The sequence below is a fragment of the Megalops cyprinoides genome, chromosome 2 (genome assembly GCF_013368585.1).
Source record: "Megalops cyprinoides isolate fMegCyp1 chromosome 2, fMegCyp1.pri, whole genome shotgun sequence".
Classification (NCBI taxonomy): Eukaryota; Metazoa; Chordata; class Actinopteri; order Elopiformes; family Megalopidae; genus Megalops; species Megalops cyprinoides.
In genome coordinates, this window is record NC_050584.1 from 4875336 (window position 1) to 4902728 (window position 27393).

Genomic DNA, 27393 nt, shown 5'->3' on the forward strand with positions numbered 1-27393 from the left:
CACCTCACACACTCCTGTGTAGAGCGGCTGAATGCTCTGTTTTTACTCTCTTCTGCACTCAGCTCTTCTCTTTCTTACTCACTGATTACTTGTAGACTAACAGTGTGCTGTGCTTCAGCTCATGTGTGAATCCATTCTCCAGACTGAGCTTTTAGCAGAACAATCTCTCATGTGCCCTGACTTTGATCAATATTAGATATATGTGTCTGTGTGTGGGTTGATGCTTCAATGCTGTTATTATTGTAACAGATAATAATAAAGATTCCTTCTTGAGTCATGAACTCTGTTGTTCTTCTCTTTATTAATACAAACACAGAGACAGTGATGCACTCTTTGTACTGGTGAGATAGGAGGGTAAACCTGCAGTTTAACTGAAATCATTTGGAGCCATCAGAGGAGTGATAGATGTCTGAAATCAAAGGTGTGTGTGAACTGCACCCCTCCCCCATGTCCATTGACTCTGTGGGAGTTATGAAGATGAAGGAAACCCTGTTTTGGGGGAATTATTGCTACATTGCCATTACATACAGTTTAACACCTCAGCACAGGGTTCATAATGAACTCAGTTACACAGCTCTGACCAGCTGCTATCTCCAAGCATGAATATAAGGATAAGACACCACGTATTTGAGATGAAGATGATATACAAGACAGTTTAATGTGAGAGGATGATCATTTGATGATTATAATTTCTAGAGAATGCCAGTATGTTTTCACGTTTGAGATTACATTTATATAATATGTGAATAATACTAGTGTATTTTAATATTCCTTAATATTGCTCTGTGACATATTTTGAATCAAGCATCATTTAAAATATGAATAAAAATTTACAATTGATTTAAAATACAATGTTTTAGCATTAGACCTGTGAGTGATGTGTGAATGCATGAGGTAAAATAGTGCATTTAGCAGGTGGCTGAAGGCCTGAGCAGTGAGAGGAGTGTATGGCTATATTAGCTGCTGCTTCATGATGTACAGTGTGCTCTCAGCTCTCACTAACCCCCATGGGGACGGGGGAACATCTGGTGACAGTGCTGCTCTATTCTGGGAGTAGCAGAACCGCCCTGCCCTGCCTATGCAAAATCTGAGTTTCACCCCCACAGATCACAGTTTCACAGTTTCACTACCCAAAATCCCCTGGACTGGGGCAGCTGTGTGGGGGTGGGCTGTTTTCACCTCTCTAGAGGAGGGACAAGTTAAATTGATTACATTTTTAAAACATATTGTTCAACAAATAGTATTAAGTAAGTAATTAATGATCCATACACATGTTATAAAGACATCAAAATGAAATAAATATATTAGCTGTATAACAGCAGAAAATCTGTATCCATCTATGGTTTTGCTGAGTCAGCCCAATATCACAGTACTTACACGGTGATCTGGGTAGTATTTGATAACCAGCAGAGGTCATATCAACTACGCAGCAGAACAAGTCAAATCACACTGATCACACTCTTTTCTCATCTTAAATATGTTTCTATGCATCTTCCTTAGCGTATGCAATTATATATGCAAGATCAATTTCCTGTTTCAGTCCCTAGAGTGAAACAAAGTGTAGAAATGACAGTCAAAGTGTTTCCTCTTGTAACTGAAGCTGCTTTAAGTGTCTGGTTTTGTAAAAGATAACTTTTATATTTTCCAAATTTCACATGATAAAGTATGTCTTTGGTCTTCAAAGAAGTATTCATTATTCCAGTCTGAAAGCAAAGTTTGCTCAAATTATGTAACTGAATAAATTATGGCATGTAATGTTAAGTAAAATGCAGTTCATCTGAGTTACATTTCAGCTGATTCCAAGTCCAATATTTTTGCTTTTAGAGACTTTCTGTTTTGTTATTAGATGTATAAAATCGGTTGTTTGAACCTCTACAAATAGCATGGTCCACAGACTGTTGTTCCCCCTATCCTGTTGGGACACTGACTGAAAATTCTATCCAGCCCAGATTGAATTTATATATTATACTGTGCTTCACTGAGTATGTTTGTGCTGTAGAGCTGCACAGAACTTTACTTTTCTATCACTTCACTCCAATGTGAGAATGAAGTAAAGCCCTGAGATTCTCACCATGACTCTGACATACATGCCAACCCCACTGATGAGCTGCCTGTGTCAGGACTATTCCTGCTGCACCTCCAGCCCATTTCAAAGGAATCCTTTCCAAAAGCATCCACTTTGCAGCTGTGAAATCTATGAACACTCTATGTAGTTAAGTAATACTGTATGTAGTCAACCATAAACACTGCAAAATTTTTTATTATTTATTATTATCAATCTGCATCAATCAGCTTGAATGATTCTCCATTTCATGTTGTCTCATTGATCTTCTGTTTACCTCAATACTGCAGTGAAAAGTTTGATTTGTGTTCGTAATAACGCTGCCCTGGTGATCATAAGGAGCAATGAAGAGTGAATGGATATTTGCTGTATGTGTGCACTTTACTGCAGTTATTTTGCACAGTATGGATTCATGCCAGAAATGTAAGTTGTTGTGTCTGACTGTGGGGATATACTGGATATACAGGTTTAGACAGGAGCAACTGATGTTTGTCACTGGGTATTGCAGCAGTCCACTTCTATACCTTTATTCATATACCTGTTAACACATACAGATAATGGATGAAGAAAGACAACCACAATGTCACACAGGTGGGAGTTGGGTCACTGCGTGCAGCCAGGACAGCATGGATACGATGGCATGGATACTCTGTCTTTCATGGCTACCGAATGGACACTAGTGTTCTTGTCATGAGATCACGAACATAAAACATTGTGCAGTCCTCTGCTGACATCTAGTGGAAATTACAGCTTTACTACTTCTACTACAATGTAACGTGATGTTGCGTGAAGATGTTACGTTCTGACAAGGTAACTTTCAGAAGTAGTGGCATTCTGTGATATCAATTGAACAGGGTCATGCGAACAGCTGACACTGTCCCCATTGGGATATCAACCTAGCCACTCTAACGCAATGACTTGGTCAGGTGTTTCTTTTGAAGTTAAATTTTGCCCAAAGTATACTCCATATACCATTTCTTAAAGGAGGCTATTTGAAGCTGTTCCCGGCAGAAAGCTAATCATGGCCGATAACCTGATAACAGTAACTAATGTTCCATAGTGATATAGGCAAGGTAGGCATAGGCATTTCCTTTTAAAAAGACATTCATCCTGAATTCCCCAAATTCTTACTCCTCATTCAATTTAACCATGAATGCAGAGGGTGAGTGCTCAAATGAAGATGATGACAAAAGCCATTGTTGTAAAATAATGAAAAAATAAGAGAAAATACAATGTGCCAACTTTTACCATTCAGCTCCTCCACAGACTGTATCTCATGTCATTGTCTTCCCCCTCAGCACCTGCAGTAGGTCCCAGCTGCAGCAGTGCAGTCACTGTGCAGTCTGACTGAGGGAGGTTTTTGTACGGCTCTCTAACACTGTGTGAACACATTATCCTCATATGTGAACAAGCCTGCACTCACATAGTGGAAACTCTGACAGTAGTAATCTCCTGCATCTTCAGCCTGGACTCCACTGATGGTCAGAGTGAAGTCACTCCCAGATCCACTGCCACTGAATCGAGCTGGAGTCCCTGTGTGTCGGTTGCTTGCTAAATAGATGAGGAGTTTAGGAACTTCTCCAGGTTTCTGCAGGTACCAGTTTAGCCAGTTGTTGCCATACACAGCACTGCTGACTTTACAGCTCAGTGACACTGACTCTCCTGGAAGAAGAGTTTTCACTGCAGGAGTCTGAGTCACAGTGTACTGCCCTGTAGTTTCTGAAAATCAGAAAACAAAAATGAATCAATGAATAAACAAATGTAATAACGGCATGATTAGTCAGTTTCATGAAACCAATATTCTTTCACTTAAACTTCTAAGTTTACCTATTAGATGGTTTGCAGTTTGTTAAACTAAATAAATAAATACATACATAAAGGAACCCCTCTCACCTTGAATGCAGAAGGAAAGTGCCCAGATGAAGATGGTAATAAAAGTCATTGTTGTTGTGGGTTCTGTTGCCATGAAGGATAGCTCTCAGTCATGAAGGGTTAAACTCACAGGACTATAAACACTCCCAGAGCACTGAAGCATGTGCTGCCAATGCAAAGTGTCTTCTCTATGCAAATACTCTTCCTGGGTACAACAGCCACTTTAGCCAAGCAGTGCTGTGAAGTCAGGTGTGATGCTGGAGTAAAAGTAGGTTTTACAATAAATGAAGAGGGATTAATGAATTTGCTGTAATCTTACTGTTTCATTGATGCAAAAATATTAAATTTTCAAATGTTCACAATCAGAATGAATTAACACTAATTACAGAGAATTGTCTTAACTTGTACATAAATGTCCCATTACTGTGTTATTACTGTGTTATTACAACTTAGATGGCTGCTGCTCTTTGTCTCCTCCTGTGCTGTGGCTGTGTTCTGTGTGATTCTGCTGACTCTCCTCTGAAGGCCAGGATGCTCAATTGGTATTAAGGTGCCTAATGTGTACCAAGAAAATGTTCCTCACACCGTTACATCACCACCTCCAGCCTGAACCGTTGGCACAAGGCAGGATGTATCCATGGATTCATGTTGTTTAGACCAAATTCTGACCCTACCATCTGCATGTTGCAGCAGAAATTGAGATTCATCAGACCAGGTGATGTTTCTCCAAACATCTGCCGTCCAGTTTTGGTGAGCCTGTGCCCACTGTAGCCTCAGTGTCCTGTTATTAGCTGACAGAAGTGGTACCCAGAGGGGTCTTTTACCGCTGTATTCCATCCACCTCAATGTTTGATGTGTTGAATGCATGCTTTTCTGCATAGCACTGTTGTAATGTGTGGTTATTTGGGTTACTGTTGCCTTCCTGTCAGCTTGAAACAGTCTGGCCGTTCTCCTCTGACCTCTGTCATTAACAAGGCATTTTTCACCCAAAGAACTTCTGCTAGCTGGATGTTTTTTGTTTTTCGCACCATTCTCTATGCACTCTAGAGACTATTGTGCATGAAAATTAAATTGTGTGCACTGTCCTTCAGCTGGATTTGGCCATAGGAGGGTGTGTGTGTGTGTGTGTGTGTGTGTCTGTGTCTGTGTCTGTGTGTGTTTGGGTGTGTGTGTGTGTGTTTCTGTGTGTGCGCTTGGTTGTCAGAGAAACAAACATGTTGGCATGTTTGGAATCTTCTCCTGGACTATATAATGCTGAGCTCTCCATAGTGATCTCACAGGAGCCTGAATGGCATGTTGGAGATTCTACATGTATTTCTGCAGTGTGTAAAAGCATATAAATACAAACATACACACAGTAAACATATTTCAATGGGATATGGCAATACCTAGCAGTAGACTCATGTGGCATGTCTTGTGTGGTTATGAAAACTGTAAGACTAAATAGTGTTCACATTCAAGTTCTCATCATTTCCTTTATTCTCAAAATGTAAAGCTTCCAGAGAAAGTTTGCTTGCATGTGAATGCTCTTTTCATACTAAAGAATTGGAACAAGGTACTTGCTTGGCAGAGGAATATGTAAGTAAATGTTTTATTTCATTAGCACTTTCATTTTCATCATTTAGGAGAGGCTTTTATCCAGAGCGACTTGCGAAGTGTGAGTATAAAGAGCATCTACTAAGCGGCATGAAAACAAACAGGACACTACCAACCATTATTCAAACTTGCATCAGTGCCAAATATAGTGTAGGGGTCTTAGAGTTCCTCACACGAGGCACCAGTTATGTAGGGAATATCACTATCCCCGTCGGTCATTTGGCAACGATAGTTAACATTCCTAAGTGAATATACAAATTGATAAAATGACATCATTTAAACCTGATAGCTGATATCTGGTTTGTCAATACGAAATACAAACAAGGTGATGATGTAATTAATAAACAAGTTTACTAACACAATGCAGACAAACACTGATGAAATGAAATAAACTAGAACAGCTAAATAAACTGACAATGACAAACAATAAAAGAATTAATGAATAAATGATGAAAAATATTATTGTCGGACCAAACAACACGGAAAGGGGAGTGTAAAGATAATGTTATGTGTGAGTGTCCGATTGGGATCTCAGCCGCTAAGTCAAACTGCAGGAGATTGTGAAGTCATAACTGTAATTTGACGTGTGTGGACAAAACATTATTTAGACATATGTCTAATGATACAAGTTATTTTGACATAAGCTTCATTATTTTTAAGTCATTATAATCAGTTTCATAAGGTAATGGTAAGATGGAAAATTTTTCATTGTATGGATAACAGATGTGTCTAAACGCATCTCGTACAAGATGAAATCAGCTATGCGACTCAATGCCATTATGAATCAAAACTACTCATTGAATTATTGAGGAGAGCCAGTCCATTAGAGCTGAGACAATGGCAGCTCATTTGTTGTAAGTCAACTGGGGAGGCCACAGTCTATTTTCCACTGTCTTCTTCTGAGTTTGTCGCAGGAGACAGAGAGACACACACAGGGAGAGATTGGCGTGCCCAACCGTTGTTGAGCAAACAAACACGGTCCAGGTTTATCGCTGGAGGTCCACTTCTTCTGCCAGACACACATCATTGACGGGGTGATGTCAACTAGATCCAGTCGTCTTTGCATACGTAATAGCTGGCTTAACTCACAGCCTCCAACTTTGTGTTGGGTCACACTCATGCGTAAAGAAATGCGCTACATACTACCTGCAGCAAGGTCTTCTGGCATCCTTGCCAGGTAGAAATGTCATTGACACAGGCTAATGAACAAGAAACATAGCTGTCTTCACATTTAATGAGATATCTGTCCTCACTGACAGCTTCCAACTTCGTGTTGGGGCATTTCGGTCTTCAAGGGTGCATCGTTTATTCTAGAGGGACCTGCTTCTAGAGCCAGTTATGGATTCATAATGGAGGGTGTTGGAAAGAGCTTGGCCATCCAGAACTGGAGTTGAGCTCAGGATGCTTCAGTGGTTAAAGTTTCTTCCACGTCCAGAGCTGGCTGAGTAAAAAAAAAAAAAATTAGGTGCATCTTCCCACAGCAAGGAGGGGTCCCCTAGAGGGGAGATGGGGAGATAAGGAACCACGGACATTGTTCCTGGGCCACTTCAAAACTTTATTCCACATGGTCACATAGATCGTCACCGGTAGAAAACTCGAACCTCCAATTGCCGTGCAATCTGATCGGAATATGGGAGCCCATGTAGACATTACACGGCAAAGACCTGAGAATCTCCAGTTAGCCCTGAGTGACTCCTGTTGGGGCTCAACATTGAAGTGCCAGGCACCTCAGAGGGGTTACCCACACTGTATGCAGGGCTGCACCAGGATATCTGTGTTTGTCTTAAAGAACAGTGTCACAAAGTCCATTTCTGATTGTTTTACGTCTTGATAAGTGAATGAAGCTGATTTGAGTAAAGTCACATGCATTATATAAAGTGTAGAAGCATCTCATTGTGGAAATGTGGTCACTGCTGAAAAATTAGACAAAAAGGGACTGTCAGTATTTCATTTCACTTCTTTTTTTCAAATTTATACCATAGTAAATTGTTACTGTGGTAGATTAGGCGTACTGGAAACATTACTGTGACATGTCGGACATGTCTCATGTGGATCAGGACTATAGGAGATGCTACTGGGTTTAACTTTTCTAACATCAAATTGGTTTTCATACTTCTCATTTTGTAAGGTTTGTGACAATTCTCTGGACAAATGTTGCTCTACTTCCCTCTGCTGGTATGTCTTTCTCACCTCCTCTAAAGCCTGTGAGAATCCTCTTGCTGTTGTTTCTGCTGTTTCTGTGTAATATGGGAATACACAGCATGTATCATTATTATTATATAACTGAGGTATACCTGAAAAGGAAACTGGAGAAATTGTATGACTGGATTTTCTGTGGCCTGCTCTCTGTCCTGTCATTGGTAGATTCATATAAAGAGGGTGCGATGCAGGATTAAAATTCCATGAGAAACATGCCGCTTCATTAAAAATATTTACTTATGTAGCTGTAGTTGTAGTTATACAGTTGGCACAGATTTCAGAAATGTATGTAAGGAATGTGTTACACACAGTTTACACCTCGTGTGCATCACTATGTTTATACAATGATGTGAAAAACCCCAGCAGTCCATGAGACTCACAAGTACCTGTTAATTTATGAAAACTAAATTAACATGAACATTCATACATCAGATAAATTAAGAAAAATACTGTGCATGAGGGACAAAAGAACATAAAAATGAAAATTCAAATGTGTCAACTTTTACTGTTAATCTCCCCAGTCCTCTGCCTGGTGTCACTGGCTTCCCCCTCAGCACCTGCAGTAGGTCCCAGCTGCAGCAGTGCAGTCACTGTGCAGTCTGACTGAGGGAGGTTTTTGTACGGCTCTCTAACACTGTGTGAACACATAGCCACTGTGGTAACTCTGACAGTAGTAATCTCCTGCATCTTCAGCCTGGACTCCACTGATGGTCAGAGTGAAGTCAGTCCCAGATCCACTGCCACTGAATCGAGTTGGAGTGCCTGAGTAACGGTAGCTTCCTGAATAGATCAGGAGTTTAGGAGCTTCTCCAGATTTCTGCAGGTACCACGACAGACATGGGTAGCTGAAAGAACCACCATAGTAACAATTACCTTCAACAGCACTGCTAGTTTTACAGCTGACGGTGACTGTCTCTCCTGGTAGAACAGTTTTCACTGCAGGAGTCTGAGTTACAGTGATCTGTCCTCTGGATTCTGAAAAAAAAAAGAAATCCTATAATTACAGCATAGCAGTATGAACTACCAAAATTTGTAGATGTGGTTATTTTTATTTTGATATCTAATTCGATTATAGGTTGTAAATTTGTAAATTGTAATTGTAAGTTAAATCCTCTTACCCTGTGTACAGAAGGCAACTGCCCAGATGAAGATGGTGATAAAAGTCGTTGTTGTTGTGGGTTTTGTTGCCATGAAGAACAGCTCTCAGTCATGAAGTGTTAAACTCACAGGACTATAAACACTCCCAGAGCACTGAAGCATATGCTGCCAATGCAAAGTGTCTCCTCTATGCAAATGCTCTTCCTGGGAACAGTGGACTTCTCACTATGTGTTCTGATGGAGTCAGCACACATGGTAATAACTTTCCTGCTACTGTTTTACCACACTATGAATAGTGATTGAAATGTTGTCTCTGGTATCACTATTTCCAATGACTGAATGTATACTAATATATAACACTTTCATTAGGGAATATGAGCTGTTTTGTGTCTGTTTGTCTGTACAGTAACTCCTCTGCTGATATTCATGGTTATGTAGAACAAAAGTTTTATTTTATCTTTTCAATAATTTACATTGTGATTGTTGAAATAGCTGGTTAATTGAATATCCCTCAACCATGAACCAAAGACAAGTAAAAGAGAGAGCAGGCTAATAATGGACATGATGTTTGGAACAATGTAGAGTAACTTTTAAAATACACAAATCTGTAAATAGTTTTATTTAATAAATAAATAATTTATTCCAGATATGGTAATGAACAAATCAGTGAGTCAAAGATTCAAATCATTTTATTGAACTGAACAAAAGGAACCGAATCACTAAAGAATCATTTTGAACACCACTAAATGATACTCGTATTACCAGACCTAATGTCATTGTGTATGCTTTATAGTGTAACCGCCATGAAACAATCAGGGAGGGGGAAAATTACCTATCTCTGTCTGTCTCTCTGTCAAATTCAAATTCAAAAGTGCTTTATTGGCATGACAAATAGGAACTTGTATTGCCAAAGCAGTTATAACATACAGAATACATGCGTATACATGGACAGATACAAGAAATCAGAACAGACACATATACAGAATCAGAACATATACATTATTTAAAGCATTAAGATAGGACAATTGTATCTGTGTGTGTGCACATGTATGAGTCTCTGTGTGCTTGCGTGTGTGCCTCTGTCTCTCAGCAGGGATCAAACCAGCAACCCTTTATTTACAATTCCTGCTCCATAACCACTATGCTACACTGACTGAACTTTAGGCACGCAGTCAAATTTGGGCACAACGATCAAATGAACGGCTCTCAAGTACGACTCGGATCCCTTTGTTCATACCAAAGAGCCATTCAAAAGACTCAGATCGGTTGTGAACGTACCATCACTATCATCAAGATAGCTAGCAAAAGCTGGTTCCGTCGCTTTGGTCACTTTGAATCACTTTGGTCACTTTTGGTCACTTTGAATGCTGAGATATCAATATGACATGGCTGAGTATGATCACTGTCATCACTTTGTATATTTCATGGCTACCGAATGGATACTAGTGTTCTTGTCATGAGATTGCAAAAAAGAGACATTGTGCAGTCCTCTGCTGACATCTAGTGGAAATTACAGCTTTAGTACTTCGACTACAATGTAACATGATGCTGCGTGAAGATGTTATGTTCTGAGAAGGTAACTTTCAGAAGTAGTGGTATTCTTGGGATATCAACCTGGCCACTCTATGACCAGTGACCATGGCCATGACTCAATGACTTGGTCAGGTGTTTCTTTTGAAGTTAAATTTTACCCAAAGTATACTTCATATACCATTTCTTAAAGGAAGCTATTTGAAGCTGTTCCCGGCAGAAAGCTAATCATGGCCAATGGCTTGATAACAGTAATTAATGTTCCATAGTGACTTAGGCAAGGTAGGCATAGGCATTTCCTTTTAAAAAGACATTCATCCTGAATTCCCAAAATTCTTACTCCTAAGGCAATTTTACCATGAATGCAGAGGGTGAGTGCCCAAATGAAGATGATGACAAAAGCCATTGTTGTAAAATAATTAAAAAAAAATGAAAATACAATGTGCCAACTTTTACCATTCAGCTCCTCCACAGACTGTATCTCATGTCTTCGGCTTCCCCCTCAGCACCTGTAGTAGCTCCTAGCTGCAGCAGTGCAGTCGCTGTGCAGTCTGACTGAGAGAGGTTTTTGTACGGCTCTTTAACACTGTGTGAACACACCACCACTGTGGTATTTAATGGAATCAGTGGCCCAGGCCATGCCAGGTTTCCTCTTGCAGTCATGCTGGCTCATAACTTCAGAATTATACAGGCACAGTCTGTTTATATATACATGATGAAAGGACTGCTGGGAAGAGGTCTGCATATTTCACACAACAGTCACAAAACACTCCCTTCTCCTGCAGAGGTTGAGTGCCCAAATGAAGATGATGGCAAAAGCCATTGTTGTTGTAAAATAATGAATAAAATCAAAATACAATATGCCAACTTTTACCATTAAGCTCCTCCACAGACTGTGTCTGGTGTCATTGGCTTCCCCCTCAGCACCTGCAGTAGGTTCCAGCTGCAGCAGTGCAGTCACTGTGCAGTCTGACTGAGGGAGGTTTTTGTATGGTTCTCTAACACTGTGTGAACACATAGCCACCACTGACACTGTGTAGACTCTGGCAGTAGTAATCTCCTGCATCTTCAGCCTGGACTCCACTGATGGTCAGAGTGAAGTCACTCCCAGATCCACTACCACTGAATCGATCTGGAATCCCCGTGTAACGGGTGCTTGCATAATAGATCATGAGTTTAGGAGCTTCTCCAGCTTTCTGCAGGTACCAGTGCAGGTAGTTGCTGCTATGCACAGCGCTGCTGACTTTACAGCCCAGTGACACTGACTCTCCTGGAAGAACAGTTTTCACTGCAGGAGTCTGAGTCACAGTGTACTGCCCTGTAGTTTCTGAAAGCATAGCAAAACAGAAAACAGAATTAGGAAATTCATTATAGAGTTTGAGTAGGGCATTTTCAGGAACATTTCAATGTTAATTTCAAGGTGTAGAGTGGAATAATGCATAATACATCTCTTTTACCTTGAGTGCAGAAGGCAACTGCCCAGATGAAGATGGTGATAAAAGTCATTGTTGTTGTGGGTTCTTTTGCGATGAAGGGCAGCTCTCAGTCATGAATTGTTAAACTCACAGGACTATAAACACTCTCAGAGCACTGAAGCATGTGCTGCCAATGCAAAGTGTCTTCTCTATGCAAATGCTCTTCCTGTGTACAGCTAGAGCTCTTAGGCAGGCAGCCATTGCAGCAAATTGTGATAAATTTTCTTACTCTTTTTCACACTGTAAAATACTGATAGTATTATATTATATCAGTATTTTACATCAGTATGCTTTTCTCTGGCACCGTGAGTAGCGTGCCATGACCCTACAGATCAGTCTTGTTCTACTGCAGAGATACTGAACAAACTGCTGTCATACATTTATGCAGCACTATCATTTTTGTTGTATCAGTGTTATGACACAAATTCACATGTGCAGATCTGCATCAGTATTAATACAGGAAGTGTAACAGGCACTGCTGGACTTCTTTCAGGATGGGCAGCACTGGCTGAAGCAGAGCATGCTGGGATTTCCAGTGGAAGAGGGAGGAAACAGGCCGATTGAGGCTGGCAGCAGGATTGCTGCTTTCAGACTGCAGTCTATACAGAGACTTGTCTGTTCCCAGAGCCATCGCTATAGAGGGACTTGGCCTTTAGTTTCTTTCACAGGGTGGGGAGGTTTGACAGACAGCTTTTAGAGACCAGAACAAATTAGAGAGCTCTGTCAGATTAACCAGCATTCTCCAGAGGGATGTAACTGACAGGATTCAGAGTCAGTGGGCCTGGGCTGGACCTTAAAGTGCACAGTAGCACTTTAATAAATGTTTGCATATCTTAGTACATAATACACTATTTTCACTTTCACTATTTTCATTGTTTTATGTTTTATGTGTGTTGATAAATTGTGATGTCATAGAACCCAAGTGGAATGGAGAGGATTGCACATGGAGTATATATATGTATATGTGTGTGTGTGTGTGTGTGTGTGTGTGTGTGTGTGTGTGTGTGTGTGTGTGTTTATCAAATCAAATCAGTTTAGTGATTTGACACAGTTGTGCAGGAGAGTGAAAATCATAGTGTGCATAGTTCACATAGTTCACATCAACAGTGTTCACATCAACAGTGCAGTGAAGTACAGACAGCAGTATGCACTATACACAATATACACTGTAAACAATATACACAGTATACTCAATATATACAATTTACAAACTACAATAACTACACTGTACATATAATGAACACATTAAATGCAATGTAGACATAATAGTTGGGTGTAATGGACACGAGATACAGAGATGAACTGTTGTTGGATCTATGTGGGAGAGTTCAGTGTCCTGATGGTCTGGTGGTAAAAAACTGTCCCTGAGCCTGCTGGTCTGAGCTTTGATACTACAGTACCGTTTGCAGGATGGTAGCAGTGAAAACAGTTTGTAGCTCGGGTGGTTTGAGTTATTGATGTTTTTCCTCACCTCCCTCAGGCAACACTTGAGGAAATGACCTTGAGGGAGGGGAGTTCGGTCCCAAGGATATGCAGGGCTGATCACACCACCCTCTGCAGTGCTTTGCAGTTGAGGGCGGTGCAGTTCCCATACCAGGCTGTGGTGTATCCAGTTAGGATGCTTTCAATAGCGCAGTTGTAGAATGACCTGAGGATGCGGGGGCTCATGCCGAACCTCTTCAGACATCTGAGGTAGAAGAGGTGCAGCTGTGCCTTCTTCACCATCTTTTCTGAGTGCTCTGTCCATGTGAGGTCCTCAGTGATGTGCACACCAAGGAACTTGAAGGAGCTGAGTCTCTCCACGATGGTGCCGTTGATGGTGATGGGGGTATGTACTCCTTTCTGCTTCCTGAAGTCCACTATCAGCTCCTTGGTGTTCGCTACATTGAGGGAGAGGCAGTTTTCCTGACAGCAATGTGTCAGGGCAATGACTTCATCACGGTATGCAGACTCGTCGCCGTGGGGGATGAGACCCACCACTGTTGTGTCAACAGCAAATTTCATGTTGGAGCTGTTAGTGGCCACACAGTCTAAGTGTAGAGGGAGTACAGGAAAGGGTTCAGCACACATCCCTGAGGTACCCTGGTGTTGAGTGTGATTGGTGATGAGGTGATACTGCCCAGTATAACCACCCAGCGCCGGTCTGACAGGAAGCTCAGGATACAGTTGCACATGGAGTTGTTCAGGCCCAGGTCACGTAGCTTGCTGTGCAGCTTTGAGGGAACTATGGTGTTGAATGCTGAGCTATAGCCCACGAACAGCATTCTCACATAGGTGTCTCTCTTCTCCAGGTGGGACAGAGAAGTGTGCAATATCAGGGCTAATGCATCATCAGTGGACCTGATCTGACGGTAGGCAAATTGCAGTAGGTCCAATGTGGTAGGCAACATGGAGCAGATAAAGTCCTTAACCAGCCTCTCCAAGCATTTGCTCACCATGGGGGTCAGAGCAACATGAAGCCAGTCATTTAGACATGGAGACACATTGGAGTTCTTGGGTACAGGAACGATGGTTGATGGTTTGATATTAATGATATTGATATTAATGTCTGTGAATTCTGTTCTCCTGAATGAAATAATTTTGTTAATGGCAAAATCAGTGAGTGGTTACTACTTAGGGTTGGGAAGACTTAGGGTTGGGGTTAGGGTTAGATTTGCAGATTTTTACAGGTTGGGATTCTCTCCTGAAATCACTGATGTGATATTTGACTGCAGTGCCACCTAGTGGATATGGTGGATCAGAAAGAAGGGACTATCCACATTTTATGATTATTGTAGGCTTACACTTTATATGGGAAAACCAACATATGAACATTCTGGTATACATCACAGGCCTGGTGCAGTATTACACTGTGAAACTTTTAATGTCAGCTTCACAGATTCATCCCTGGAAGTGAGAAATAGGAAATATTTGTTTTGAAATTTTATTTGATTAAATAATTTGAGTAGTATTCAGGTAAAATTAAGAGATGCATGCTAGATACTAATAATGATTCTCTTGTTCTCAAATTTATTCTGTCTCTTTATGCTACATTTCATGGAAACATTAAATATAACAAACTTCTGTGCCTTTTATTTATGTTTTTTTTCCCCATACACTGTGTCTGGTGTCATTGGCTTCCCCCTCAGCACCTGCAGTAAGTCCCAGCTACATAGACACTGTTAGGGTAGTGAAAACTCTGACAGTAGTAATCTCCTGCATCTTCAGCCTGGACTCCACTGACGGTGAGAGTGAAGTCAGTCCCAGATCCACTGCCACTGAATCGATCTGGAGTCCCTGAGTAACGGGACTTTGCATAACGGATCAGGAGTTGACACAAGGCAGGACGGATGCATGGATTCATGTTGTTTACGCCAAATTCTGACCCTACCATCTGCATGTCACAGCAGAAATCGAGATTCATCAGACCAGGCGATGTTTCTCCAATCGTCTACCGTCCAGTTTTGGTGAACCTGTGCCTGCTGTAGCCTCAGTTTCCTGTTCTTAGCTGACAGGAGTGGTACCCGGAGGGGCCTTCTGCTGCTGTAGCCCATCCACCTCAATGTTCAATGTGCTGTATGTTCAGAAATGCTTTTCTGCATGGCACTGTTGTAACATGTGGTTATTTCCGTTACTGTCATCTTCCTGTCAGCTTGGAACAGTCTGGCCATTCTCCTCTGACCTCTGTCATTAACAAGGCGTTTTCGCCCACAGAATTGCCGCTCGCTGGATGTTTTTTGTTTTTCGCACCATTCCCTACACACTCTAGAGACTGTTGTGCGTGAAAATCTCAGGAGATCAGCAGTTTCTCAGATATTCAAACCAGCCTGTCTGGCACCAACAATCATCCCACGGTCAAAATCACTTAAATCAAATTTCATACCCATTCTGATGTTTGGTCTGAACAGCAACTGAACCTCTTGACTATTTCTTCATGATTTTATGCATTGGGTTGCTGCCAGATGATTGGCTGATTAGATAATTGCATCAATGAGCAGGCGTACAAGTGTACTCGGCCATCATGTGAAGGGAAGAGTATCTCTGGACGTTACAGATCAGTCCTATTCTACTGCAGAGATACTGAACAAACTACTGTCATACATTTATGCAGCACCAAATTTCATTTAATTCGTGTGTAGTGTGCCATGACCCTACAAATCAGTCCTGTGTTACTGCAGCCACAGTCAACAGACATGCTAAAACTATTTCCATACATAAGATAAGATAAGAGGGCTTTATTGTCATTGTCCAGGACAACAAAATTACAGTTGTCAACCCGTGTCAGTGACATGACAATACATAACAAGGACTTAAAATAACACGAATACATACAAAATATATGAATGTATAAAATATTAGTAGCGTATGAAAAATAAATAAATAAATAAATTATAATAAAGTATCTGTGTATTGACAGGAACAGTCACAAGAAGTATCTAGAAGTATCAATGAAACACACTTCAAGTTTGAAATCTCTGTTGCACACGTATCTGATAATTGCACATGCCTGTATTATTGCATTACATTTATGCAGTGGTATCCCTGTTATGATAAAAATTCATATGTGCAAATCTGCATCAGTATTAATACAGGAAGTGTAACAGGCACTGCTGGACTTCTTTCAGGATGGGCAGCACTGGCTGAAGCAGAGCATGCTGGGAGTTCCAGGGGGAGAGGGAGGAAACAGGCCGATTGAGGCTGGCAGCAGGATTGCTGCTTTCAGACTGCAGTCTGTACAGAGACTTGTCTGTTCCCAGAGCCATTGTTATAGAGGGACTTGGCCTTTAGTTTCTTTCACAGGGTGAGGAAGTTTGACAGACAGCCTTCAGAGACCAGAACAAATCAGGGCGTCATGTCAGTTTAACCAGCATTATACATAAAAAAGCGATTAACATGACTCAGTCGGCCTGAACTGGATCTTAAGGTACATAGCTTAAGGTACAAAGCAGCATCTTACTAAATATTTGCATGTCTTATTACATCCGGTCTCGCTATGGCCGGAGGTCCGCATTGAGACCAACAGGTTTAAAGAGGAAACAATTTAAACATCAGCATTGTAAAATAAATAAATAAATAAATATACATTAATATATTTATAATTATTATTATACTGCGTGTGTCAGGCTTTGTATGACACCACTTCGAAGTGGTTCCACAACCTCACAAAAAAATTAAAAAAAAGTGCATGGCGCGAAGTTAGCATCGAGATGGAGCTACCAGGTTTGTAGATTCGGCTGTAATAATTTATAGTTATTAGCTACACACCCGGCATACTCAGAGGCTTGCTACGTCCCTGGTTATTAGCTAGCTAACTTAGTTTTTCTGTCAAAGTGCCAAATCCAAACGTGAGTTTATAGTGTTAACGTTACAGAACTACAGGAAACTCGATAGCTAGCTAGTGTATTAGTATCCCTGTAAGCACACATACATCTCTGAGACGTCTATGTGATGTATGCTGATAGATCTGGAAGAGGTATTTAAAGAGCGTTTGCTCATCTGGAAGACGTCTCTGAGTCATCAGATTTGAATGTCTACGGTTTAACAACAAATTACGGATAAAAGTAAAACATCCGAAACATTTCAAACATTTTAGGGAGTCAATAACACCTTGATATTTCAGTAAAAAAAAAGGTTCAATCTGCTTACACATACAAATCTCTGCATGCAAATTGAGTGAAAAGATTGAACTTCACTCAATTCGCCCACACAAATAGAATAGAACCCACGGGCTCTACCTACGGTACCTGCTCTTTCCTCCTTCGGCGAACTATCAGAGCAATTGCCATGGCTTTTGTGGTGACTCCACCACTCTCCGCCTCTACCAGTCAGGCCAGAGGATCCTTTCCGTTCTTGTGCCTTCAATATGCTGTATCAAATATAGAAATAACAATCTCCAAAATTAATACAAATTATACCTCAAGGTCTGATGTATATAGGTTTATTGTATATGGATCAGAAATCATGTACAGTAAACCGGGCTGGTCCACGTGGAGCAAAGCAGTCACACCCTCTCTTGAGACCCAGGTCTGGGGAAGCACCTCAAATTCCCCTTCTTATATACCTTTTTCCTAAACCTTCCCATTGCTGGGCTTACCTGCTAGCTCCCCTTCTCATGGTCCACCCTCTTTTTCTCGTTTTGGTTTAATTGAACTTTTACACAATTATTTATTTTTTTCTCTCAACCATTTTTAATTTTTCTCAGGTTTTTCAGGTTCTTTCTTCCAATATTTTTACGCCAAGCCAATCTATATTTTTTTTAAAATGGGTGGAACCCTCCCAAGACTTAAGTTGGCAGTGACCCAGGCTTCCTGGGTCCATTACACCTGTCCTGCAATAACTTTAAGCTAGCATGGTGAACTTAATACAACCTTTTGGCAGTGAGCTTATGCTAGTACACAGTGTTGCTAGGCTAATACAGTTTTCCTACCACGCTTTTTTCTGTTGTTTGCTGAAATACATGTTCAGCAAAGTTGTTGAGATAGTAAGTACTTGAGGTTCTGTCTTTGCCTTATTTCTCCTGCTGTCTACTTTTCAAAATAGCGCTTCCGTTATTACATATCTCAGACGCTTGTCATGTGGAGGACTGAGACGCACGTCAAGCCTATGCTCAGTGTTGCCTTGAAACCCCAACGCTAGTTGTGTGCAAGCAGCTTAATTGGCTACTACTGTTATCACGTGATGAGCTTATTTTTTTCTCCCCTCCGATATCCGATCCAGCGTTCTGGGCCAGTGTCGGCCGATACCAATGCCGTGGATCATATCGGGACATTCCTAGAACATATCATACAGTGCAACGTGGCTGGTGCTATGGGGGTGCCTAGGGGTGCATTGCACCCCAGATGGACCTCAGTGCACCCCCAGTTGTCTCCTTATAGCACCCACCTCTCTCCCTCATGAAATGCTGGTATGTACATGTAAGCTCTAGTGCAGGAGACTGTAGTTTCTGTATCACTGTGTGACTCAGCAGAGTTCACTCACACAGAACTACACAGAACTTTACTTTTCTATCACTTCACTCCAATGTGACTATGAAGTAAAGCCCTGAGATTCTCACCATGACTCTGACATACATGCCAACCCCACTGATAGGCTGCCTGTGTCAGGACTATTCCTGCTGCACTTCCAACCCATTTCAAAAGAATTCTTTCCAAAAGCACCCACCTCTCATCCTCATGTAATGTTGGTATGTACATGTATGATCTAGTGCGGGAGACTGTAGTTTCTGTATCACTGTATGACTCGGCAGAGTTCACTCACACAGTTAGCATTTATCTAATTCAAAGACAGAGCATCTCTGAGCCTCACATCTCAATGAGCTCTTCATTCTGAAACTAAAGGAGGAGTCACAGTAGAGCTTATTTCTATGAATGTTTTTTACTCATGCAATATTTCAAAAAGCAGCTAAAATTGAACACAGAGTTTAAAACTAGAAATAAAGTTGAACTTCCACCCTTTTGTGAGTGCGGCCAAGTGGGTGTGATCATTCTAGAGTGGTTCCTACAGCATACGGCCAAACCGGTGTGATTAGAACACTAGAATAGGACAGTTATTTACAAGTGATGCAACAAAGCAACATTCGTTCTAAACCCACTGCTTTTTCATATAAAAATGTTCCACAAATGCAATATTATTATTTATTTTTCAGTGCAGATTCACATAAGCTGCAACATAAGCAGCATAACACAGTTCTGACTCCCAAATTGGAAAAAGAATTCTGCCTAACGTTATCTTTGAGGAAACAGTGATTTAAGATTATAAAGTTTAGCAAACGCAGCGGTGAAAGCTATGAGAAGCTTAATAACGTGTGAGTTATTAAAATACTGAAATAATACAGGCCAACAGGTCAGAGTTCCTGTGTCCCACTCCAGAGCAACTTCCTTAAAAGTGCTGGTAGACGTTATGAAGCACCAGCATCTGCTACAAGATTTGCAGCATCAGTGAGTTTCCTGCCACCTACCAGAGCCTTTCCAGTGTCTATCAGCAGTATTGGAGAAGCTCATAGTGAAACTAGAGAAGCATGTGGTTGCTGTGTAGACCAATATGTATGTTTATTTCATTATTTTTTTCAGCACAATAGAATGTTCAGTGGTGTACTGTTTTTAACAGTAGCCTGAATGGTTAGGGATTCTTCTGTGTTGGGAGAGTTGTATAGAATTGCATGTTTAGGATCTTTGGAGAGGATGCACAAGGTTTAAAGGAACAGAGGTTACCTATAGCTCCACCTCTCCTTTTACCCAGAAAAGGTTCCTGATTCACCTTCCTGTCCAGCTGAGTTAAAACCGCTGACAACATGCTAAGCATTGGGTCATTACAACACAACACCAAACTGAGAACCAATGTTAAAGTTTCATTTCCAGCTCAGAGCTACAATGACATCATAATTAACTCTTGCCACACAGAGGGCTTCCGAGTGGCTCAGTTGGTAAACGCACTCGTTCCCAGTGTAGACTGAACGCTACGGCTGGGGTTTGATCCCAGCCATATCACTAGGTCACAAAGTCTTCCCACGCAGAATAATCCTGCTCATGTGTGTCTGCTGATAATTCAGTAAGAGCTGAATAAGACCAGTTATTACGATTGTTTATTAAACAGGTATAGAGATACATAAAGAAATAGTTATCATTTTATAAACATAAAGATGAGTTATTGAAGAATACACAGTGTATAACCGTGAATAAAAATAATGGAGGAGAATCTTGTTTGTATGAAAAAGTTTTTGACCTTTACTTTCAATCTAATCAACAAGACATGCAGCATACATTAATTCAGTTTCTTCAAGCATTTACTTTGAGTTACGTAAATAATAACTGAATAAATGTATAAATGAAATGAAAGCATGAACAGAAACAGAGAATAAATAGAGAATTTGTATTGATGATGAGATAATATCTTACATATTGTACAGATTTTCTCCGCAAGCTGTTTGTGGTGTCATTGTCTTCCCCCTCAGCACCTGCAGTGGGTCCCAGCTGCAGCAGTGCAGTCACTGTGCAGTCTGACTGAGGGAGGTTTTTGTACGGCTCTCTAACACTGTGTGAACACATTATCCTCATATGTGAACAAGCCTGCACTCACATAGTGGAAACTCTGACAGTAGTAATCTCCTGCATCTTCAGCCTGGACTCCACTGATGGTGAGAGTGAAGTCACTCCCAGATCCACTGCCACTGAATCGATCTGGAATCCCTGTGTAACGGGTGCTTGCATAGTAGATGAGGAGTTTAGGAGCTTCTCCAGGTTTCTGCAGGTACCAGTGTAGGACGTTGTTGCTATACACAACGCTGCTGACTTTACAGCTCAGAGACACTGACGCTCCTGGAAGAACAGTTTTCACTGCAGGAGTCTGAGTCACAGTGTACTGCCCTGCAGTTTCTGAAATTACAACAACACCACAAACTGAGTAAATTACACATTTTAAACAAGGAATTTTACCAACACCTCAATGTGCATTTCAATGAATAAATAAATGCATAAAACAGTAGAATTATGTATAATAAACCCATCTTACCCTGAGTGCAGAAGGCAACTGCCCAGATGAAGATGGTGATAAAAGTCATTGTTGTTGTGGGTTCTGTTGCCATGAAGGATAGCTCTCAGTCATGAAGTGTTAAACTCACAGGACTATAAACACTCCCAGAGCACTGAAGCATGTGCTGCCAATGCAAAGTGTCTTCTCTATGCAAATGCTCTTCCTGGGTACAACAGCCACTTTAGCCAAGCAGTGCTGTGAAGTCAGGTGTGATGCTGGAGCAAAAGTAGGTTTTACAGTAAATGAAGAGGGATTAATGAATTTGCTGTAATCTTACTGTTTCATTCATATAAAATATTAAACTTTCAAATGGTTCACAATCAGAATGAGTTAACACTAATTACAGAGAATTGCCTTAACTTGTACCTAAATGTCCCATTACTGTGTTATTACTGTGTTATTACACCTTAGATGGCTGCTGCTCTTTGTCTCCTCCTGTGCTGTGGCTGTGTTCTGTGTGATTCTGCTGACTCTCCTCTGAAGGCCAGGATGCTCAATTGGTATTAAGGTGCCTAATGTGTGCCAAGAAAATGTTCCTCACACCATTACACCACCTCCTCCATCCTGAACCGTTGACACAAGGCAGGACGGATGCATGGATTCATGTTGTTTAGACCAAATTCTGACCCTACCATCTGCATGTTGCAGCAGAAATTGAGATTCATCAGACCAGGCGATGTTTCTCCAAACATCTGCCGTCCAGTTTTGGTGAGCCTGTGCCCACTGTAGCCTCAGTGTCCTGTTATTAGCTGACAGAAGTGGTACCCAGAGGGGTCTTTTACCGCTGTATTCCATCCACCTCAATGTTTGATGTGTTGAATGCATGCTTTTCTGCATAGCACTGTTGTAATGTGTGGTTATTTGGGTTACTGTTGCCTTCCTGTCAGCTTGAAACAGTCTGGCCGTTCTCCTCTGACCTCTGTCATTAACAAGGCGTTTTCACCCAAAGAACTTCCGTTAGCTGGATGTTTTTTGTTTTTCGCACCATTCTCTATGCACTCTAGAGACTATTGTGCATGAAAATTAAATTGTGTGCATTGTCCTTCAGCTGGATTTGGCCATAGGAGGGTGTGTGTGTGTGTGTGTGTGTGTGTGTGTGTGTGTGTGTGTGTGTCTGTGTCTGTGTCTGTGTGTGTTTGGGTGTGTGTGTGTGTGTGTCTGTGTGTGCGCTTGGTTGTCAGAGAAACAAACATGTTGGCATGTTTGGAATCTTCTCCTGGACTATATAATGTTGAGCTCTCCATAGTGATCTCACAGGAGCCTGAATGGCATGTTGGAGATTCTACATGTATTTCTGCAGTGTGTAAAAGCATATAAATACAAACATACACACAGTAAACATATTTCAATGGGATATGGCAATACCTAGCAGTAGACTCATGTGGCATGTCTTGTGTGGTTATGAAAACTGTAAGACTAAATAGTGTTCACGTTCAAGTTCTCATTTCCTTTATTCCCAAAATGTAAAGCTTCCAGAGAAAGTTTGCTTGCATGTGAATGCTCTTTTCATACTAAAGAGCTGGAACAAGGTACTTGCTTGGCAGAGGAATATGTAAGTAAATGTTTTATTTCATTAGCACTTTCCTTTTCATCATTTAGGAGAGGCTTTTATCCAGAGCGACTTGCAAAGTGTGAGTATAAAGAGCATCTACTAAGCGACATGAAAACAAACAGGAGACTACCAACCATTATTCAAACTTGCATCAGGGCCAAATATAGTGTAGGGGTCTTAGAGTTCCTCACACGAGGCACCAGTTATGTAGGGAATATCACTATCCCCGTCTTGATAAGTGAATGAAGCTGATTTCAGTAAAGTCACATGCATTATATACAGTGTAGAAGCGTCTCATTGTGGAAATGTGGTCACTGCTGAAAAATTAGACAAAAAGGGACTGTCAGTATTTCATTTCACTTCTTTTTTTTTCAAATTTACACCACAGGAAATTGTTACTGTGGTAGATTAGGAGTATTGGCAACATTACTGTGACGGACATGTCTGATGTGGATCAGGACTATAGGAGATGCTATTGGGTTTAACTTTTCTAACATCAAATTGGTTTTCATACTTGCCATTTTGTAATGTTTGTGACAATTCTCTGGACAAATGCTGCTCTACTTCCCTCTGCTGGTATGTTTTTCTCACCTCCTCTAAAGCCTGTGAGAATCCTCTTGCTGTTGTTTCTGCTGTTTCTGTGTAATATGGGACTACACACCATGTATCATTATTATTATGTAACTGAGGTATACCTGAAAAGGAAACTGGAGAAATTGTATGACTGGATTTTCTGTGGCCCGCTCTCTGTCCTATCATTGGTAGATTCATACAAAGAGGGTGCGATGCAGGTTAAAATTCCATGAGAAGCATGCTGCTTCATTAAAAATATTTACTTATGTAGCTGTAGTTGTAGTTATACAGTTGGCACAGATGTTAGAAATGTATGTAAGGAATGTGTTACACACAGTTTACACCTCGTGTACATCACTATGTTTATACAATGCTCTGAAAAACCCCAGCAGTCCATGAGACTCACAAGTACCTGTTAATTTATGAAAACTAAATTAACATAAACATTCATACATCAGATAAAGAAAAATACTGTGCATGAGGGACAAAGGAACATAAAAATGAAAATACAAATGTGTCAACTTTTACTGTTAATCTCCCCAGTCCTCTGCCTGGCGTCACTGGCTTCCCCCTCAGCACCTGCAGTAGGTCCCAGCTGCAGCAGTGCAGTCACTGTGCAGTCTGACTGAGGGAGGTTTTTGTACAGGTCCCTCACACTGTGTGAACACTCGGACACTATTAGGGTAATGAAAACTCTGACAGTAGTAATCTCCTGCATCTTCAGCCTGGACTCCACTGATGGTCAGAGTGAAGTCAGTCCCAGATCCACTGCCACTGAATCGATCTGGAGTCCCCGTGTGACGGGTGCTTGCTCTATAGATCATGAGTTTAGGAGCTTCTCCAGGTTTCTGCAGGTACCAGGAGAGGACGTCGTTGTTGTACACAGCACTGCTGACTTTACAGCTCAGAGACACTGACTCTCCTGGAAGAACAGTTTTCACTGCAGGAGTCTGAGTCACAGTGTACTGCCCTGCAGTTTCTGAAAATCAGAAAACAAAAACAAAACGATGAATAAACAAATGTAATGAGGGCATGATTAGTCCATTTCATAAAGCCAATATTCTTTAACTGAAACTTCTAATTTTACGTATTTGATGGTTTGCAGTTTCGTTAAATAAATAAATCAACCCCTCTCACCCTGAGTGCAGAAGGCAAGTGCCCAGATGAAGATGGTGATAAAAGTCATTGTTGTTGTGGGTTCTGTTGCCATGAAGAACAGCTCTCAGTCATGAAGTGTTAAACTCACAGGACTATAAACACTCCCAGATCACTGAAGCATGTGCTGCCAATGCAAAGTGTCTCTATGCAAATGCTCTTCCTGGGTACAGCAGGAACTTTAGCCAAGCAGTGCTGTGAAGTCAGGCATGATGCTGGAGAAAAAGTAGGTTTTATGAATGAAGAGGGATTAATGAATTTGCTGTAATATTACCGTTTCATTCATATAAAATATTACATTTTCAAATGGTTCACAATCAGAATGAGTTAACACTAATTTCAGAGAATTGTCTTACCTTGTATTGAAATGTCCCATTAATATGTTATTACACCTCGGATGGCTGCTGCTCTTTGGTCAGAGTCAGTAACTGCAGCCTGTGTCTGTGTTCTGTGTGATTCTGCTGATTCTCCTCTGAAGGGCAGATATCTGGAGTTCTGATGTCTCCAGGCTCCTGCTTCACCTGGTTCTCCCTCTAACAGCTTCAGTGCTCTGACCCCTGAAGATAGAAGAATGACATTAGAAATGATCTTTGCATATGTGCTGATCACATATATGAAGATCTTCACATGCATGATTCATACATACTCTCAGGGCTCAGGCACGGACTCAGACACGGACCACAAGTGCTCTAGTTCCAGGTGTTTATTAACAGAATCGTCAAACAGGCAGGCAGTCCAAAACAGGCAGGGTCAAAATACCAGGCAGGCTGTCCAAGGGCAAAACAAAGGTCAAAACAGCAACAGGCAGGGTCAAACTGTGAAGGCAGGCAGATCAGGCAATCAGGGCAGAACGGCAGGCAAAAACAGGGTCGAGGAGCGGGCGAGGCAAAACCAGAAAATCCAAACAAGGAAACACAGGCGGGAACCAGACAGGCAGAAACACTGTAACGATCTGGCAAACAAGACAGAGACAAGCAGGGTTGATATAGGGCTGGGCTGATGAGGTGATGGGAAGCAGGTGTGCAGGCAGGCAGGTGGAGACAATCAGGTGGGCGGAGACAGGGTGGAGAGCAGGGCAGGGCTAGAACACAAGGAAAACAAAAGCACATGGACAGGGAAAAACAAAAACACAACAGCTAGGGGGCGGGAGCCATGACACATACACTCAGTGACCACTGTATTAGGTACACCTCTCTAATACTGGGTAGGACCCCCCTTTGCCCCCAGAATGGCCTGAATTCTTCTGGGCATGGATTCTGATGGCATAGAGATTCTGCTCCATGCTGACGTGATAGCATCACACAGTTGCTGCAGATTTGTCGGCTGCACATTCATGCTGCGAATGTCCCGTTCCACCACATCCCAAAGGTGCTCTATTGGATTGAGATCTGGTGACTGTGGAGTCCATTGGAGTACACTGAACTCATTGTCATGTTCCTGGAACCAGTCTGAGATGACGTGTGCTTTGTGGCATGGCGCAAAGCGCACGTTATATTACATATATTATACATATACATATATGTAGAAAAGGGCCATATTCCCTAGTCATGTCATTGTCTTTGTATTTGTCTTTGTTTGCGCACCACCCCCATCTCCCACAGGCACTTGTTTACAACTCAGTTGAAACCTGCCCAAACCAGTTCTGCTGCTCCCCTTGTCACGGCTCAGGCAAGGACTCAGGAGCGGACCACGCAAGTTTCAGGTTCCGTGTGTCTTTATTCAAAAGAGGTAACAGCGTAGCGAAAAACAATAACAGACAGGGTCTAAACCAGGCAAGCAGTCCGAGGGCAATTCCAGGGAAGGCGCTCGTGGAGTCAGGCAGAGTCAGAAACCAGGCAAACAGGCAATCAGGCAAACAGGGCAAAAGCGTCAGGCAGAAAACCAGGTCGGGCACAGGCAGGATCGAAGACCAAGGAAAACGAACAGGCAGGAGCAACGGCAGGATTGAAACAGGTAAGAAAACACTGAAACGAACTAGCAACAGGACAGGGACACGCAGGGAAGATATAGGGCAGGGCTGACGAGGGGATGGGATTCCTCTTATTACTTATGATCAGAGGTGGACACCCCGGCTTCAGAAAGTAAAAGTCCTGATTTATTTGTTCTAGCCATTCACTAAACAAGGTGATTTCACTAATTAGCTCCTCTACCTGGCTGAAGAGTTGTGCTAATTAAATTCAGCTGGTGTAGTGCATGGATGGAACAAATGCGCAGCAGGACTTCTACTTTCTGAAGCCGGGGTGCCCACCTCTGCTTGTATTGTTTTTCAGAGATCAGGAGTGCCGTGCCAGCATGCATAGATGGCATCTTGACCACTGTAGTAACTGATTTAAGATAAAAAATCAGGAGTACCCATTATTGATCAATGCATCAGACTGTACTTCAATCAAGGTCTAACACAGGCAGAAATTGCATTGTGTCTTTCTGATCTTGAAGGCTGAAATCAGGTGTGATCAAATGAACCAGACACTCATTTTCGAGTTCTCCATAACAATCCTGTTATCTCGAGAAAACAAAAGTTTTCTCATGATAATTTTATCTCAAGAAATAATAATTATTTCGAGATAATGAAATAATTAACTCGTGATCTCGAGATAATGGCATTAAAAAAATAATTGCAAGCACGGCCGTTCTCAGCTTCTGTACCTCGCACCTCAGTTAGTTACACACGGTTTCAGTGCTCCCAAACGTGGTTTAATGCGGCAGACCCAATGTTTTGACTCAGCTTGGAGTGGCTTCAAACAGCTAGACTTGTGTCCTCCCTCCCTTGAATC

At 41.5% G+C, this 27393-nt stretch overlaps 1 gene segment (V, D, J or C); it reads right to left on the reverse strand.

The window, feature by feature from the left end:
- Positions 1-11355: 11355 nt before the first annotated feature.
- Positions 11356-11888, reverse strand: LOC118773803. The segment is given in 2 exon segments: positions 11356-11684; positions 11815-11888. Coding segments are annotated over 2 exon segments (378 nt in total).
- Between the last annotated feature and the right edge of the window lie 15505 nt (positions 11889-27393).